We start from the raw sequence: 17721 nt of genomic DNA, 5'->3' as shown, positions 1-17721 counted from the left end.
GATACGGTGGAGAAACGAGGGAGCGAGCGAGACCACGGGGGCGCCGTGTCGCTCGTAGCTCGCTGGGGCAAGGCTTTGTTGACAATTTAATTCCGCGACCCAAGCGCACCGAAGACCCTGCTGCACCAGAAAGGCACAGACAAAGAGGGACCGGCCAGTTGTGGGCTGGGAAGGAGGCGGCGGCGGCGGCGGCGGGGTTGACTGTGGGGGTGGAGGGGAGACCGGGCCAAAAAAAACCAGGCAGAGTCCCACCACCCACTGTTGCCTCCATCATAAATCACCTTCCACACGGTAAGAGCGGCGAGCGAGATGTTTTCAAAATTACGATGACCTCTGGGTCAGCCCGTAACTTTCCGCTAGTGCTACATTCGCCCTCGGGCATTACAAGAAAACGAAAAAAAGAATTCTCCTCCTCCCATTCTCTCTCTCTCTCTCCGTTCGGCTCACTTTCTAACCGTGATTTTTACCTGCAAGGAGTCATTTATCATTTTGTTTCGCGTCAGCTGTTGCACGCGTAACGATTTTACCAACAACTTTCACTATTAGCGGAGGCGTAATAAGTTAAGCACTTTTCGTTTCTATCGCTGAGCGCCACTGTGGATTTTCTTTTTCTACCCCCCCCTCCCTTTCTTAAAGCGAGGCCGGCACGCGGCGTATATTTTTTTCTGTCGGTTTGGAGAGTAACCGTTACACTCGGTAGAGCCGTGAGAGATGAACAGAAGGACCATTGTTCGTCCTCTCCACGTACAACGGAACATTATGAAATAGAACTCGATAGTGTTTATTATTTAATTTGGCGGCACATGCAAGAATGCCCTTGACATTTAATGGCTTTTCCTGTGCAACTAGCTGGGTATTCCTCCTCCCCCGTACACAGCAGCAAACCTTCGACTCTGCTCCAACGCGTTGTTCACAGACGCAGCCTGCCTCGTACCTGCACTCTGTGTAAAGAGTCTCGTGTGGACTGCAAGCGCTCTTTGGCGAGCATCTGCTGCGGCCTTCATGGCAAACGAGAAGGCTGTGTTGGAGCCCCCACCATCGTACCATTCGGGATTACGTCTCCAGAGCATTGACGTTAATTACATCACACCAGGTGCTCACTTAGGGCTGAGTTAACCTAGAGGAGGCCCACAACAGGTTCGGGTGCCACTTTTCGTCGATTCTGCGCACGGCTAGGAATCGAACACAAGCTGCAGAGCACGAACCGCTGCGCCACCACTCCTCGCAAAGACAAAGATTCCCCGTATAGCCTCATGGGCTATACGTCTCGACCACCTTTGTCTCCCCAGTGCTGGTTATTTACACACTGCACCAGGTGCTCATTTAAGGCCTCGTAAACCAATGGTACTCCAATAGCTTGTTCAGATATTTCACCATTTATGTGAGCTGGTAATCAAACTCAAGTCATCGCGTTCATGGAAATGGTACATCTGCTGGCATCTTAATGTGAATTCACAAAAACTGCGCTCTCTCAAGATCATGTCTGCACAGCTGCATTCACCACAATTTCCACCGCGACACACACACACAAAGACAAGAATTCCGCGTATAGCTTAGCAGACTGTTGGGGCAAGTGCTGTTCGCGAGCACCTATGAAGGCCAGCATGGCACACGAGGGGGGTAGGGTGACCCACCGCTACACCCAGCCATCTTTGTTTCCCTAGCAGCGATGTTTAAATGCATACTGCCCCAGGTGCTCATTTAAGGCTGTGTCGAACGAGAGGAGGCCCAGGACCGGTTCAAATATTCACCACTATTTAAAAATCGGTCATGAGCGGGAATCGAACTCGGGTCGCCGGATTCATAGCGCAAAGCGCGCGCAACCGCTGCGCCACCGCTCCCCACGCGCAAGCACGCACGCACGCACATTAGTCGCCCGGGGCAACTGGAGGCCAATTTCTTTCGCGAAAACAAACTCCTCAAAACAAGCAACTTAAAGCAATCACACAGCGGGCGGCAAGGGGAGATTTGTGGCTTCTGTGGCACGAGAAGGGGACCCCCCTCAGGACGTCCTTGAGGTTTCTTTTTTTTTTAGCAATTTTCTGGATGATGGGATCAGGTAATTAAAGCCCAGGCTCAATAGGAGGAAGGCGTTCCAATATAACCTGGCGACTGAGGTGGGTGAGGGGGGGGGGAAATAAATAAATGCACGAGTACGGAAATGGTGCGGAGTTAAATGGCCAGGAGCAGTGGTGGGTCACGCATCATTACTCTCCTTTTGTTTTCAGGTTTTCTGCTCGTTGTTCGTTCCCGCATTTCCCCGGTTTTACAATGAGGGCGAGCGGGTGGGCGGGGGGACATTCTTACGACGGTGCCTAAAGGGCTCGCTGCTGCTGCTGCGATGGCGGCGGATGAGGCGGCACTTTATTTGGGATCAAAATCTGATTCTTTATTTATCCTGGAGAAATCCGATGAGCGGCGATGCTCAATTTTTGTTTCTTTCAGCATCCGGTGCTATTGGACGCGACTGCTGCCCAGTGCGTTGCTTTAAGATGAAAACAAAAAACCCGGCGGCGCGTTTCCACAGCTCGCCCCTTTGCGAGGGAGTCCGCCGCGAGTAACCCAGCCGCGTGAGGTTTCATGAAGATCGGCGGCGTTGCTCTCCGGGTTGTACCACGTGCGTTGTTCGGTGCCACATCCCAAGTTGAACAAGCTTCCCCCCCACACCCCCACACCCCTACAGCACGTGGTGCAAAACGTATCTATTAAAACTTACCTGAACTATTTTTTATTTTACAATGTAAGGCCCCCACTTGCGCTACGTAGCTCTTTATCATAAGCGACCTGGCTATCGCAAATGATATCACAAATGTTAGCCAGGTCAACGAAGTGGCTTTTCACGTGGACATTTATATCAGCCAAATACTCGAAACGGCAGTAGAACCGATTCTTAGCTCCCCGCCCTCAATTTACCAATGATCAGCGTGGTGAAGTATGGTCAAGCAATCCCCCATGACTGACAGCACGGGGGTTCTCGATCCAGCAGTGCATTGGACACGGCTGGATATATTCTTACTATTAGTGCCATTATCGATTTGCTTCCCTCGTAAATACACTCCTGAACATGCATGTTAAAATTACACACGTGCACATCTAGTGTCCACGTGGATGATGACAGATCATACATGCGTCTGTGAAGTACAAGAAGGGATGGACCGCCAAAATTTGACGGATGCGAGTCCATAACCATCACATGATCATAGTTGCCAATTGTAATGTCCTTTAAACGTCCAAGTTCGAATGACGCCCACAACATCTCAATGACACAAATAAACTATAAACGTGTGCACGAGATGTTATCAGTGCAAAGAAGCATTCCCAGGTCTGTTTATCCAAACTATTTAAAATCCATCCAGCAACCCCCACCCCCACCAAGTCATCTTTAACCGCGACTTAATTATTGCTGCGGCATGCACAATTTTTGTAAAATAAAAAAAATTCAAGGGTACGTAACAACAAAAAAACAACCAGCGAAGGAACACGGGCATTAACCGCTTGCGAACCGGCGGGCGGGCCCCTTGGGCGGCTTCACCGGCGCAGTCGCACCGGGGAGATAGCAATCGGCGGCGCGATTCGAGTGGCGAGAGCGGCAATACCTCGCCGCCTCGTACCGTCACTAGACCACAATCGTGGTCATCATCATCATCAGTTATTTCGCTCTACTTCAAGCTACAAACCCCGCGATTGGGAGTTGGATCAGAGCGCCGAAGGGGGGCGGGCGGTAGTGCTACAGGTTGCGTCCCCCACGGCCGAGTGAGATTTCTGCCGGTTTTCCGCGGAACCCCAAACAACGCACGCTCGGTGGCCGTCCGTGATTGATAGAGTTAGCAACGTCGGCGTGGCGGCGGTCCGGTCGGTCCGTCGGAGCCGAGGAAATAAAATAATAATTATTAAATTAACATCGCGAGGCATTTCACGCACGCGCACACACACACGTCCTCAAAAGGCCAGCCCTTGTGTTTATTCACCGTCCGATTTGAGCTCCCCGTAGAACACTTACGTCAATCTTCCTCGCATGAAATAACCTCCCAGGGCCTTCCATTAAAACAATCTCACTGGCGGCGGTGGCGGGCCAAAGGCGTTCAAATAAGCGATGGAAAGCAAGCGGATTTTTTTTTTTGCGGATCACAAAGCCGTTTCAAAAGCTGTGTAAAACAGCGAGTGACACCAGCCCCTCTACACAAGGCACGCTGTGCATCCGGTTGCCGAGGGTCAACGGGTCCGGTATGGTAGGTAGTAAAAGACACGCGACAGCGAAGACGTAACGGGATATTAACCACCTCGCTTGGTATACAGGGGGTTGTGGATTTCATCCCGACCCCGATGCCTGCTGGATATATTTCTCTGTCTCTTTCCCCGTGGTCTCGTGGATTTCTTTTCAGGGTCCTCCAGTTTTTCCATCCTTAATTAAAATCAACATCACGCGTTTAGAGTATTTGGCTGCTATAAATCTACACGTGAAAAGCCACTTCATTGAACTAACATTTGTGGCAAGGTCGCTTCTAAAAAAAAAAAGAGAAGTTTAAATAGCTCATTATTTGGTGATGTTGCTGCTACATTGGCAGTGGTGCAGAAGCACAATGAACAATACCACTGTGACCTTAAAATACATAATCGGCGACGTTTAGGGCAATAGATAAATTATGTATTTTTTATGTTAAGGCAGTGTTTTTGACGAACTTGTTGAGTTTTAAGTTACAACAAGGTGACTTAACCAGGTGAGTCCCCTCCAAAGTCTGGGATAGAACATGGCAAGAAAAAGCTGTAGATTTTAAATCGAAACAAGGAGCTCGCGATGGGTGCCGCCCGTGTGCTCGATGGAGGAGGAGGGCAGGTTAGACTCTAATGGCAGCTGCAAGCCGGCTTCATACCCAAGCTGCTCATAGTGGCGAGTTGCAGCACGAGCAGTGTGGCAGTGGCCGCGTGCCAACAGAAGTCAAGGTGTTCACCAAGGCCGCACGTCGGTCTGCCGTGTTGCTCAGCGTCTGCGCTCGACTGGACTCGCAGTTCCCAGCGAGGGCCTCGCCGCGCGCGCGCACGCACGGGGACACGCACGAGCACACGCACAAGCACACGCACGGGCACACACACGAGCACGATAACACGCACGAGCACACGCACGGGGACACGCACAGGGACACGCACGGGGACACGCACGGGGACACACACGGGCACACACGCGAGGACACGCACGGACACACGCACGGACACACGCAAGAGCACACACGCAAGAGCACACACACACGCACGAGCACACGCACGAGCACACGCACGAGCACACGCACGAGGACACGCACGAGCACACGCACGGGGACACGCACGGGGCCACGCACGGGGCCACGCGTGACGCGGCGACTCCGTACCAGCTCCTGGGCGGAGAGCAGCGCGGGCCGGCTCTGGGTGTCGCCGGACGCGATGCGCTGCAGGTAGGCACGCGCCAGCTTCTCCGGCAGCTGGGCCTTCACGGCGGGCTTAGTGCACACGAGGGTCAGGTGCTCCCACAGGTCGAGCAGGATGGACGGCACGGCTTCCCTCTCCACCCCGGAGCACGGCTCCTCGCTCTCGGGCCCCAGAGTCTGCGCGCAGCGACGGAGGCGAGAAGCGCGGCACGAGCGGAGCGATGGTGAATCGCGGTGGCAAGATGTTAACTGCCTTGCCTGGTATACAGGAGGTCGTGGGTTCAATTTGGAGTTTGCACGTCTCTCTCTCTCTCTCTTATATGGTCTCGTGGATTTTTCTCTGGGTCCTCCCTCCACATTGAGAATCACGCGAGCATTTTGGTTGCTGTACATTTCTGGCGAGGTCGCTTCTGAAAAACACCGAGATAGCTCAGTGGGCCTTACCTGGTAAAATATAAAGTTTTTTAGTTTAGAGACACGGCACGAGCGGAGTGATGTGACGCAGGGGCGGTAGGAGAGAGACACGCGGCACCCACCTATGCAGGGCTGCACACGAGCGACTTTGAGCACCCCCGGCTCCGCGCCTCTGAATTCTCGATCGAACATTGCCATGCGATTTGCGAAATATGCGCGCGTTGCAAATCGCGGCCGTTGTTCTTATTATCATGACAGCGCAACTAACGCGACGCGCGGGCTCGCCCACCACGAGCAGATCCTCGATGTCCGTCAGGCTCAGCGCGTCGCTCTCGTGCAGCGACACGAGCGTGGAGACCATGAGCGCCACGTGGCCGCGCGCCAGCAGCCGCCCCAGCGCCGTGGCCGTGGCGCCCGTCTCGCCGCCCTGCCCGGGGGCCTCCGTACCGACGCGCACCACCAGCCGGGGCTCCTGCAGGGCAGCTTGCACCACCTGGTCCTGTGGAGCGGGGGGGGGGGGGGCGTGGGGAACACGTGCGAGTGATGTTGACGAAGAGCAGTTGAAAGTATTTGGCTGCTATACATTTCCACGTGACAAGCCACTTTGGTTGAGCTGACATTTGTGACAGCCAGGTCGGTTCTGAAAAAGAGCTGTGGGCTTCATCTGGTATTTGTATATTTTTTGAAGTGGTTTACCTTTCCTACACAGTACTTTGCTCTCCGATCGTGTTTTTGTGTTGTTTGTTGTTGTAACGTTCTGACCTGCTCCACTGGACAAATTAAATTAAACTAGTTTAGTTTAAATTGAGTGGAGGAGTACCTCTACCTGGGCAATGGAGGCCTCACTTCCAATCAGTGTTCTTCAGTGGCTGTAGCATGCAGAGCCACTCAGGGATGGGGAAAGGGCGAAAGGGGACATTATCTCCGGGCCCCGCACAAAAGCAAGGCCTCCCTACCCCCCCCCCCCCAATAGGGCATTTGGACGGTGGAATAAGGGGGGCCCCGGTGTGACATTACGCTTCGGGGACGTCCAAGATTCTCTACCGATGTGTGGGGTAGTGGGGTGAGTACAGGTGTCAAAGGGACGCCACAAACGAGAGACACTCCCAAGCAGCACGCTCCACTGCCCTCGGGCTCTCCTTCTATCCCGTCCTCATTGCCCTCCAGACTTCTCTTCCCTCCTGGCCTCCTGCCAACTTAACCTACTGCCACCCTGCTATCCTTACCTCCTGCCCACCTGCTCTCCCTGCCCATCAACAACCCACGGCCGCCCCTCCTACCCGGCTGGCCAAAACTCCCTCGAATCTCGGGCGACGGTTTCCCAAGCGAAACGAGCGCAGGCACCGCACTCGCCTGGCGCATCCCCGACAGGATCGCCTCCGCCTCTGCGGCGTCGTCGTCGTCCACGCGCAGCGAAACGAACGCCGCCGCGAGGCTGCAGAGAGGCGACGTCGGGGCCCTCTTCGCCGCGGCGGCGGCGGCGTCGTCGTCACCGTCGGCGGGGGGCACGAGGGCTTGGCGCGCGAGCGCCGGGGAGACGAGCGCCATGCCGGGGCAGGCCACCAGGTGCGGCACGCGCGCCGGCTCCACCGTGCTGAACACCTGCAGTACCCGGTCGGCCGTCTCCTGCGGTTTCGCGCGACAGCAGCCCACTTGTTAAACAGGCGTCCGTAGTAGCAGAGTAACGATCGCACCTGCCCACCACCCCCCCCACCTTCGTCCCCATTACCCCCCCTCCCACCTTCATCCCCACCGCACTCGTCAGCAATTTGAGGAATTATCAAAATTCAGAGTTACGATTGAATTCCAGATATGAGAAATTATTGGTGCCGTCTCATTCGTATTTTTTCTCCCGTGCAATCCGTCTGGTTTTGCTCCACCTTGTTTGATCCAAGGGCTCCACATCTTTAGACGAAACGGTTCACTCGTGTACTTGATCGACGTTATGAGAGTTACCGTGACCCCGTGTCCTATGCAAGTGTGTAGGACCTCTTTTGCACCGTACGTAGCCAAACGCGCTAAACGGAGGTGGGGGGGGGGGGGGGAAGGACAACAAACTAAACATCAGCTCTAAATAAACGAGTTTCCAATCCAGATTGAAAAGTGCATAGCTCCTGTGGCTTGCGGTGAAGGTCTTTGTTCCATGGCTCGCCAAAAACCGTTGCCGAGAGGATGACCGGAATTTCCGATGGTTCTTCTTGTTTCCTATCGCTGCTGATGTCAATGCAGAGCAACAACAACAATTTAACATGCAGGTGGTCAAGTCAGACAACCGCGTCAGGAGCGGCGGAGTGAATCGCTGCAGTGTCTCCTTCGTATTTGTGTACTATTATACGCTGTACGATCTCTGTTCTGGATGACCACAGTCGCACACGAATCATCGATTTGTGCTTCAGGTATGCGTGATGCTTTATGTTCCTTGACGGAGATCAGCAAGGTAGACAAATGGATGGATGGACGGATGGGCCATTGTGAAAAGCAAGTTCTTATTTTGTCTTAATGATCGTCATAAATGAATCCAAAGGTTCCTCATCCAGTCCAATGACGTGGTTGACGCAGTGTGGATTTTCAGCGACACCGCCAGGATGTGCATGGACTGAGAATTCATCGGTGATGTGCTTGATGGTTTGGACTTCTCCACAGTCACAGTTGGACGACTCTTTAATCTCCCATTTATGGAACGTGTACGCACATCTGCAGTGTTGTGTTCGAGCGCGGTTCAGCGTGGTCCCTAGTCGACCACTAAAACGCATTCGATGCGGTTCAAACCTCAGTCGGAAAGCGTCTCGACACAAAGCACAAATTACGAAAGAAGCACGAGGCCCATCGACGGAGTCACCTGCTGGAGGAGTTCGCGCTCGCAGGCCATGCCGTACAGGCAGTGCAGGAGGCCCCTGCCGTACGCCCTCGTGGACGTCGCATGCCGGCTCAGGACGGCGGCAGCGTTGAGGCCGGCCATGCGGTAATACGGCAACGCCAGCCGCCAGTCGTCCACGGTGAGGCTACAGTCACGCGCACAGTTCATACCACCACATCGCTTATACGGGCATCATCATCATTGTCGTCGTCGCAGTCATCACCCGCACCTACAATTAGTACGGTTTTGTTACGTACTGGGCGAAAGAAGTTCAACACGCATACATCCTCAGCTTCTCATTGGCCGAGAAGCCCACAATCACGTCAGCGTGCGCCTCCGGCACGACATGCAAAGGGATTGGGTGGCCAGCACAGCGTCCGACCGCCTTCGCCTCCCCAATGCCGATGTTTACACACCGGACCAGGTACTCATTTAAGGCCGAGTCGACCGAGCGGAGGGCCCAGGTCAAGACGATTCGTCACCGACGTCGGCCCAGAGCACGGGTCGCACCTCGAGGTGAGCGGCATAGTGCGCCGACCACAGCGCCACCGCTCCCCACTTTGCCCTTGCAACACACGCGGCACAAACATGGGCGCACGCGCCCACTAGCACAACCCCGCCGATAGCAACAATCCCTCCGCGGGAACAAACCGCGCACTCGAGCGCACACATGATAGCGATTCAATCATCCGAAACCACTTATCAACCTTTGATCTTGGCCAGTAAATTGGGTACCATTACAGGGGCCTACTGGCGTAAGTTCGGGAGGTCAAGACCTCTCATTTTTCTCTCCGCAACCCTCGAACGGGATTGCTCATCAGCTGCTGGCTCGGTGGGGGCAGAGGTGTGTGGCCTGATTGGCCTCGCGGGTACACCTCCTGTGAATGCCTTTCAACGGTCGGGCAGTGAATCACTCGACACACCCCCCCCTTCTGCTGCCGGCCATAGTCAACTGTCTATGGCCGGCAGTTTGGGGAAAGGGGAGGGGAAGGGGAGGGTCACGATTTGATTGACTCATTCTAAACATCCCATTTATATTGTTTTGTTTGCATCGACAGATTTAAATGTAACACTAAAAAGGCATCATATCTACGGGGACCCTTTTGCAAGGATCAAGAGGATAAAGAGAGAAAAAAATGCTTCACCCATTCAAGCAATAAAAGCACGTGTTAAGATGTTCAAACGCCAAATAAAGACACCTACGATACTAACGTACCGCTAGCGTACGATTTGCTAAAATGGAGCGGTGACGTGGTTCTGCAGTAGCGTCGTTCAAAATGCTTGCCTCAGAGGTTTGCGCTTTGTTTGTGTGCTACGTAAAATATAAAAAAATATATTTTTAAGGCCAGTGTTATTGTAGGAATAAGCCGAGTTTTACAAGACACATTGTTCTGTTCAGCGATATAAAGCACCAGACACCAGCATATGTACGTTCCTTATAAAACATTCACCGCCATAATACGTCAAAAAGTTGTTACCACGGCACAACCCATCCGAGAATCTCACCCAGATCCGGAAGAAAGCTGGCGAGCAGAGTGGCACAAACGAGGACGTCCAGAATAAACACCTCCTCATTCGAGACCCAAACATCACCGCACCTCCTGTCTTTAACATTCCTCCTCCAAGACACCGATGTGGAACGATCAACCGCATCAGAACATATCCTTCGTAAAGAAATAAAATTAAAGATGTAAGCCAAAGCAGTGCAACTTTGGCCATGAAACCCGAGCTATGGACTACAGCATTTGAGGAACGGCAAAACTACACAAACTGTCTGCTAAAGCCAGCAGACCACGACATTGGCAATTTAGTTCCTAAACTTATAACCATCATATGCAAGGATAGACATAGAACACAAAAAAAACATGGATCGTTGTACTGGCCTACTAAAAGCTACGTTAAGTGTATTTAAAGCTCAAACCATCAAAAAATGACCACACACCCAAATACAAAGATGCCCCCGTATAGCCTGTAACAAACTGTTGGGGGAAGTGCTGTTCGCGAGCACCTATTAAGGCCGGCACGGCACACGAGGGGTGGGTGGCCAGTACCACGCGTTTTTCTCCCGAGTAGGGACGTTCGCACGTCACCCCAGGTACTCATTTGAGGCCGAGTCAACCTAGGGGAGGCCCAGGACCAGTTCAAGTATTTCGCCATTGTTATTGGTCGCGAGCAGGAATCGAACCCGGTCGCCGGGTTTTCAAGCACAGCGTGCTAACCGCTGCGCCACCGATCCCCCACACGTACGCACAGACACGCGCACGCACACACACACACACACAATGGGCCCCCCCCCCCCAAAGGAAAGTTCTGAATAAAATCCAAACCAATTAAAATACCGCATTAGACTGCCAAAGGTCATCGCCGAAAAAATCGGTGCGCGTGAAGAAAGCACAGCGCACTGCACGCACCCGGGGTCCAGATCGAGCACGCATTCCGGACTCCGGATGTATCAACGCGCTCACTCAGGAGTCCCGAACCCAGTCGGCGCTCCGGCCTCCCGTCATGCGATGCCAACAAGGACCATTGCCCGACATCGTTGCCTCGCCGCGGTGGCGAGATGTTATCTCCTTCGTCTGGTATGCAAGAGGCCGTGGGTTCGATCCCTACCCTGTTGTGTGTAAAACTTATTTCGCACCGTACGTAGCCAAGCGTGCGAATCGGACGTTGAGAACTGACCACGCGGTAAACCATCTGCCGGAGCTTTTGAACTTGCGGGCATTTTTCGGCACGGACGATCGCTCGCTCGCCCGACATCGGTGTGCCGGGCGAGCTCCGTGCGGTTCAAGCCGGCGTCACTACGCGCGTGGCCCGTCATCCAGCGCTGCGGAGGCAGCAGCGAAGGGTTGGTGGATCGCCGCACGGATGGTGCGAAACTCCCTTCCCGTGGGTGTCGAGGAGGTGCAAGGAGAAGGTGGGATGGCAAAACTGTGGACGACTCCGCCTGTTCTCTATGTACGAGATAGTGTTGCCCCATTGCACACATGGTGCATCGGTTTCCTCCCACATGGCAGAAAACATCTTAACATGTAGGGGATCGCAGAGCTTGAGCAACCGTCGGTGCCGGCTCACCGCCTTGATGCTGCCTTCCCGCCTCCCGAGTTTCTTCTCCCTCCCTCTCTCTCTCAGGGAGCGAGAGGACACTGTGTGGGGGCGTCGCGAGGTTGAAACGGATCGTTCTCATCGGCGACGGAATCTCGTTTGCAGTGCACGCGAAATTCGGACGCGCGGCTAATTTGCTCTGCCTGCACACGGGGCGACCGAGGCTCAGTTCTACGACCTCCCCCCCCTCCCCCCCTCGTGTACCCCCCCTTCTCTCTTTGCTGGGGGGAGAAAAAAAGGCAAAGCTTTAACTGTGCCCCCCCCCCCAGCCCCTGCTACGTCCGAGTTTAGAATCTCCAAAGCAACGAGCAGGGAGATTGATTTATGACGCAGTTTAGCCGTGACGGGAAGTGATGGCAAAACAAGAAACCCGAACGATTAACCGAGGGGAGGAAGGCGATGGCAGGAAGGGAAACAAAATAGCGAACGTATTAGCAAGTAATTTTGTCGAGAAGTATATTCTTACTTTCTTTTTTTTTTACTTACAGTTGTTTGTGTCTGTACGCATATATATATTTTTTTTTCCTCGCAACTATTTTATTGTTATGCCGCTCAATCGCGTCACGCCAATCAGACGAAGTTACATCCACCCGGATAAAAATCAAGTGAAAAACTAATTGAACACACAACGTTGTGACTAATTGAACACACAACATTGTGACTAATTGAACACACAACATTGTGACTAATTGAACACACAACGTTGTGACTAATTGAACACACAACGTTGTGACTAATTGAACACACAACGTTGTGACTAATTGAACACACAACGTTGTGACTAATTGAACACACAACGTTGTGAGGGAGGACTTCCACGCGAGGGTTGGTGGATCGCACCGATGTTGGGAAACTCCCTTCCCGTGGGCGTCGACGGAGGCGGCCGTACCCTGGCTCGCCAGGAGAAGGCGGTACAGAAAAACCGTGCACTCCACCGGTTTCGTCTAAAATGGGACGCAGCGTTTCCCACACGCACGCGTCGCTTTCCTCCAGCTGCTCCGGTGTTCTCCCACATTACTTGGCTGATAACACCTTTATATAGAGAGGAACGCAGAGCTCGGGCAAGCTTTGGCGCTGGCTCACTGTGTGGTTGCCTTGCTGCATGTTTGTACGTTTCATCGCGCTTCTTAAAAATATATATTATTACGATGCTGCCGAGGACACACACACCGGGCGCATATTGCTGGGTTTTTAGGAACTGGTGGAGTAATTCTCATCTCATGTTCGGGGGTCTCTCCCCCCCCCCGCTCGGCGCCACCGTCGCCGCCGTCACCGCCATCGCCGCCGTCATCGCGCCCGTGGCAGCGGCTTCGCCATTTATTTGGCCCCCGGCGCGGCCGCAATGCTGCTTCCAATTAGTGCAGAGCGCCCGGGCCGCACGCCGTGCTCCGAGTTTCAACGAAGGGCGGCTCTCTCTCTCTCTGCTGCGCCGCCCACGTGAGAGAGCCGGAGAGCCGAGCAGCCAGTGAGCTAAAGAGCCGATGAGCCTCGCCGCGCGAGCCATAAAACGTCCGCCGTAAAACCCGGCCAAATGCGCCGACGTGCGACCGGTTCCGACGACGTAAAATTGCTCACCCGTGGTTGCCCCCCTCCCCCGATCGATTTCACGTACAATTCGTGTCGACTTCGCTGGAATGTGTTATTATTTTTTCCCTTCTGCCCGACTCTTTCACCACTCACTAAATAAAGAAAAAATTAAACACGCGGAGCAAATTTTTTAAACGCAGGGAAAATAAACGTCGTTTTGAAGTGCTCCGCTTGGCGAGACGTTCAAACGGCTTTGCAGGGATGAATATACGACACAAAGCGAATTTGAGTTCATGAAGCAACTGACTGCGATCGCGCGTTGAGATGCCCTGCACACAGAGGGTGGACCGTGCACGAGTTGGAAAGTTTGAATGCGTCGGGGGTTCGTTAGGGGTTGTTTTTTTCTTTTTTGCAGGGAGAAGTAGAGAATGCTCGGAGCCAGAGATTACGTTAGGGCACAGCGGCTAACAAAGACGCTTCATGGAAACAGGTCGGTTGTACGCAGAATGGCTCGAGAAAAGTTATTTCAGACAACGGGGGTGGCAGCCGAGAAGAAGCGACCATCAACTTATCAGAAGTTGACCAAGAGTTTTGACAAAGGCCCGTGTTGCTAAACTGGAGTTGAGTGAGATGAGAGCGGAGAGGTGGGGGAAGTGTGTGGAGGAGAGTAGAGTGAGATGAGAGCAGAGATGTAGGAGATTGAACGCAGAGGAGTAGAATGAGATGAGAGGGGAGAGGTCGGCAGGAGTGAGTTCATGGAGGAGTGTGATCCTGCAGTTGGATTAGATCGGGAGCCGTTGCAGAGATCGGATGATTGCGCCGATGGGGGTCTCATTTGTGGTTGGGTGCGGTCGAGGGAGTTTGGCAGCAAGCGGCATTTTGGATCATCTGGAGTTCGGATTCACGCTCGAGGGTCCTCGCCAGCAGCAGCGGTGGCGGCGGATGAGGCAGTAAAGTGTCGCACGTGGGAGATGTTGCGCAATTGTACGTGGCGGGCCCCGCAGAGTTTGCGAGATGTGGGAAGAGAACGAGAGCTCTGGCCCTCTGTGCTCGCGTTTAAGAGGAGCACAAGCGAACACAGCACCTTATCCGAAACGTTATTTCACCCACAAATATTTAACACCGCTATAAAAGTTCACCCAAATCTCATCGGATATCGAAAGCCAAGCGAGGTTTTGTTTGGCTTTCTTAGCGACCACCGGGGCTTGCCAGGTGCTGTAGGCGTGCGACTGCGAGGTGTCGACGGGAGATGGCAGTGCCGGGCGTCACCCCCTCGCGGACACGCGTGGTGGGTTGCCTCCGGGTGCTCCGCTCTCCTCTCCACGTGAAGCCAAACTTTCATTAAATGCGATTGGCCAAACATCCCAAAGTATTTAGGGTCCCAGCGAGGCTTTCCGGAGAAAAATAATCGCCGTTATTATATTATTATTTTTATTATTATTATAAAAATAACAGCCATTATAATAATGTATTTCGTTTTATGTTTTCAAGACCGCAGCCAGCACCTTTAACTAAAGATGCGTACATGTGGAAATAATTATGCCCTGCCCAAAGGCTCATTTGCGGGCAGTAATACAACAAAACGCAGTTATTCAATTACTGGGCACAATAGGCATTCCATTAGTTTCTAACGCTGCTCATTACCTGTCGCAATAGAGCGGGGTGGGGGTGGGACGGGGGAGGCACGGGGGAGGGAGGGTGGGCAAGTGATGGTAACGTCCACTCAACGCAAACCACAATGGCTGCCGGGCTCTCTCTCCCCCGACTCTCCGCATCTTGCGTAAGCCGCCGCCACGAGCGCCGGTCGCCCCTCCGTGGTGGCACGACGCCACGGTGGAGGAGCGGTCACAGGAGAATGCGTTTGAACCGCAAGGCGAAAATATAATATAGTGGAATGCGCCCCCCCCCTCCGAGCTGGTTTTTATTTACTGCGCCGGCCTTCGCCGTGAAAATAAAAGCTGCCGCCGTTTGCACGGCCGCAGGAATTCCATGGCCGGGCCCATAAGCGAACAACGAACGGAAGGCCGCTATTCACAAAATGGGAGGGGGCCTCACAGAAGCCGAAACAATCTTTAGCTACAGCCGTGAATCGATGCCCCACACCTCCCAGCTCGGCCACCAATGACTGCGCAAAATAAAAAAAAACGGTAATGTTACATTCGCTTCTGCGCTTCATTTGTCGGTTTGACCGTTGCAACAACGAAGCTCACTCTCGGAGCGGAGTGCTACCCCCTCTACGGTGCGGACCGGAGGCCGCTTTGAAGGGATCTTTCGGAGGCAGCTCTACGATAATCCACGATGGCGGTCTGCTCCCCTCACGCAAAGGATCGCGCTTCCCTGCGGGATATCAGAAGGGATATTTCGGTCTCGTGACGATGCGACGCCGATAGCGCAGTTGAGATTATGTTGAGGGGGAGAAATTACAACGAAAACAACGACTTTTCAAGATGAGTCGGTCACTAATATCATCCGTGTGTGGTTGAGGACAACCAACCTTAAATAATTCAGATCGCCCCCCCTTCACCACCCCTTAACATAACCATTCCAGGGATTTGTTTTTTTCTAAATTAAAGGCAACAGCGATTGCCTTGTCAAAAGCCTGCTAGAAAGCAGAGGCAGCAAGGCAATTACGACAAGGCCCAGTTTATTTGTACAGCAATGGCTCAACTTAAACACATTCGCTCATACATTCTCTCAAGCTGTGGATTAAATTTCCGGATGTAAATGACTACAAATGCTGTGATTATAAGCAGGCCTCAAAGGTCAGCCAAGCATGGAAGGGTCAGTTATTTATTTTTTAATTCGTACTTTTTTTCGTTACGTTCCTCAGGACGTCTCTGAACGCGCTGCCGCAAGCGCCGAAGCTGTTAACCGAAATGCAGGAGAAATGTCGGAACTTTGCACGCATTTTTGATTCCTATCTCAGTGTGGTAAACGGTTGTTTAAAATCTGCTGATTTTGCCGTGGCGAGATATTAACTCCCTCACCTTGTATGCGGGAGGTTGCGGGTTCGATCGCGACCCTGACGCCTGCTGTATATTTGGAGGTTGCGTGTGTCTTTCTCCCTGAGCTCGCGTGGATTTATCACCGGGTCCTCCGTTTTTCTTCCGTCCACATTTTAGAATTAACATCACGCGATCATTGGGCTATCATGTGGTCAGGTTGCTTCTGAAAAGGAGCTATATAGCGCAGCAGGCCTTACCTGGTGAAATAAAAATAGTTTAGTTTACAGGGCTTGGACCATTTATAATGATTTCGTGGTTTAAGCTGCAATTAAGTTGTTCCCACTACTTTTAAATTAGTCGTTAATGACTATGTAACCCAGGGCAACTGACAATCCTGCCCTCCGCTCTGAAGAAGGCCCATTGCCCGAAACATCAACCTGCCATAAATGTCCTGTGAAACACTGCCAGAGTAGAGGTAAACATTTGTAATTGTTTTAAAAAATTTGGAAAAAGTGAATATTTTTGATAAATAAGAACCAGTATCATAATATTGGTACAGATATTGAACTGTATGTGGCTTAAGCAGTAGACTAAAGCAAATCGGCTCATGAATATTTAATAAACAGTTAAACTTGAACTAAGAAACAATGGCAGTTGCGCGATGCAGACGAGAATATAACTATGGTGGGATATTCGAAGCTCAGAAGGAGACACATTTTCGTATGGATATCAAAGACGGCTCCTCGTTTTAACTGAAATCATTGAAATCTGCTAAATAAAGGACAGCAATGGAACCGCCTTCTGCACAGAGAGAGAGAAAACCAAACCACACGTACCTTGGAAACTCACGAGACTTAATTTAAAAATAAAAATAATTCCCGGCCACTCGGGACCTGCCACAAGTGAAGTTTTGCCCAAAACAGGAAGCCGGTCATCTATAAATTGCCGTCTCCACAAACAAGTGGCGCACTGAGAAGCGAGGCCATCTGTGCACGCACGTGGAGACAGTGATTAATACGGCACGGCTCTCCGGTCCATCCCTTCCATTTCCTCTCCTTAAACAAACTCGCCCATTCACCAAAGCGCGTCCCCCCCAACACGAGAGTCGAACATGGAAAAGCACCAATTATGGTGTAGAATAACACAAAATGGAGCCGACGGATAAATAAATGGACAAGTTTGTCACGGCGCATTTGCGCCCGAATGAGGTGGGGGGGGGGGAGGCCTGGAAAACAAAACTCGCAGCGCGATGTGTCACGCTTTCTCCGGCCCACTTACCGAACGACAGCCGATGGAATCTAGTCACCAAGATTACAGGGGGGGGGGGGGGGGCGTGAGGTTAAACATCACGCTCTCGCAGCCCCCGCGCTGTTATTCCAAAGTGTGGGTTTCTCCTAATTTCAACTCCCGAAAGCGCCCGCTGCAGTGGTGCGTGGCGAAAGCTGCAGATCGGAGATGCTCATCCATAACAATTGGT

General features: G+C 52.6%; 1 protein-coding gene across 1 annotated transcript in view; it reads right to left on the bottom strand.

Moving 5' to 3' along the window:
* The window catches only part of HPS3 (HPS3 biogenesis of lysosomal organelles complex 2 subunit 1), a 62274-nt gene that overhangs the window by 24730 nt on the left and 19823 nt on the right, over positions 1 to 17721 (bottom strand). The window contains 4 exon segments of the mRNA XM_061568028.1: positions 5364 to 5576; positions 6103 to 6312; positions 7167 to 7439; positions 8653 to 8815. Coding sequence (XP_061424012.1) covers positions 5364 to 5576; positions 6103 to 6312; positions 7167 to 7439; positions 8653 to 8815 — 859 coding nt within the window.

This window comes from Lethenteron reissneri, chromosome 40, assembly GCF_015708825.2.
Source record: "Lethenteron reissneri isolate LAM-NWPU_2019-01 chromosome 40, ASM1570882v1, whole genome shotgun sequence".
In the NCBI taxonomy this organism is placed as follows: domain Eukaryota; kingdom Metazoa; phylum Chordata; class Hyperoartia; order Petromyzontiformes; family Petromyzontidae; genus Lethenteron; species Lethenteron reissneri.
The sequence above is the reverse complement of the archived record's forward strand: the minus strand, read 5'-3'. Positions and strand labels throughout refer to the sequence as shown.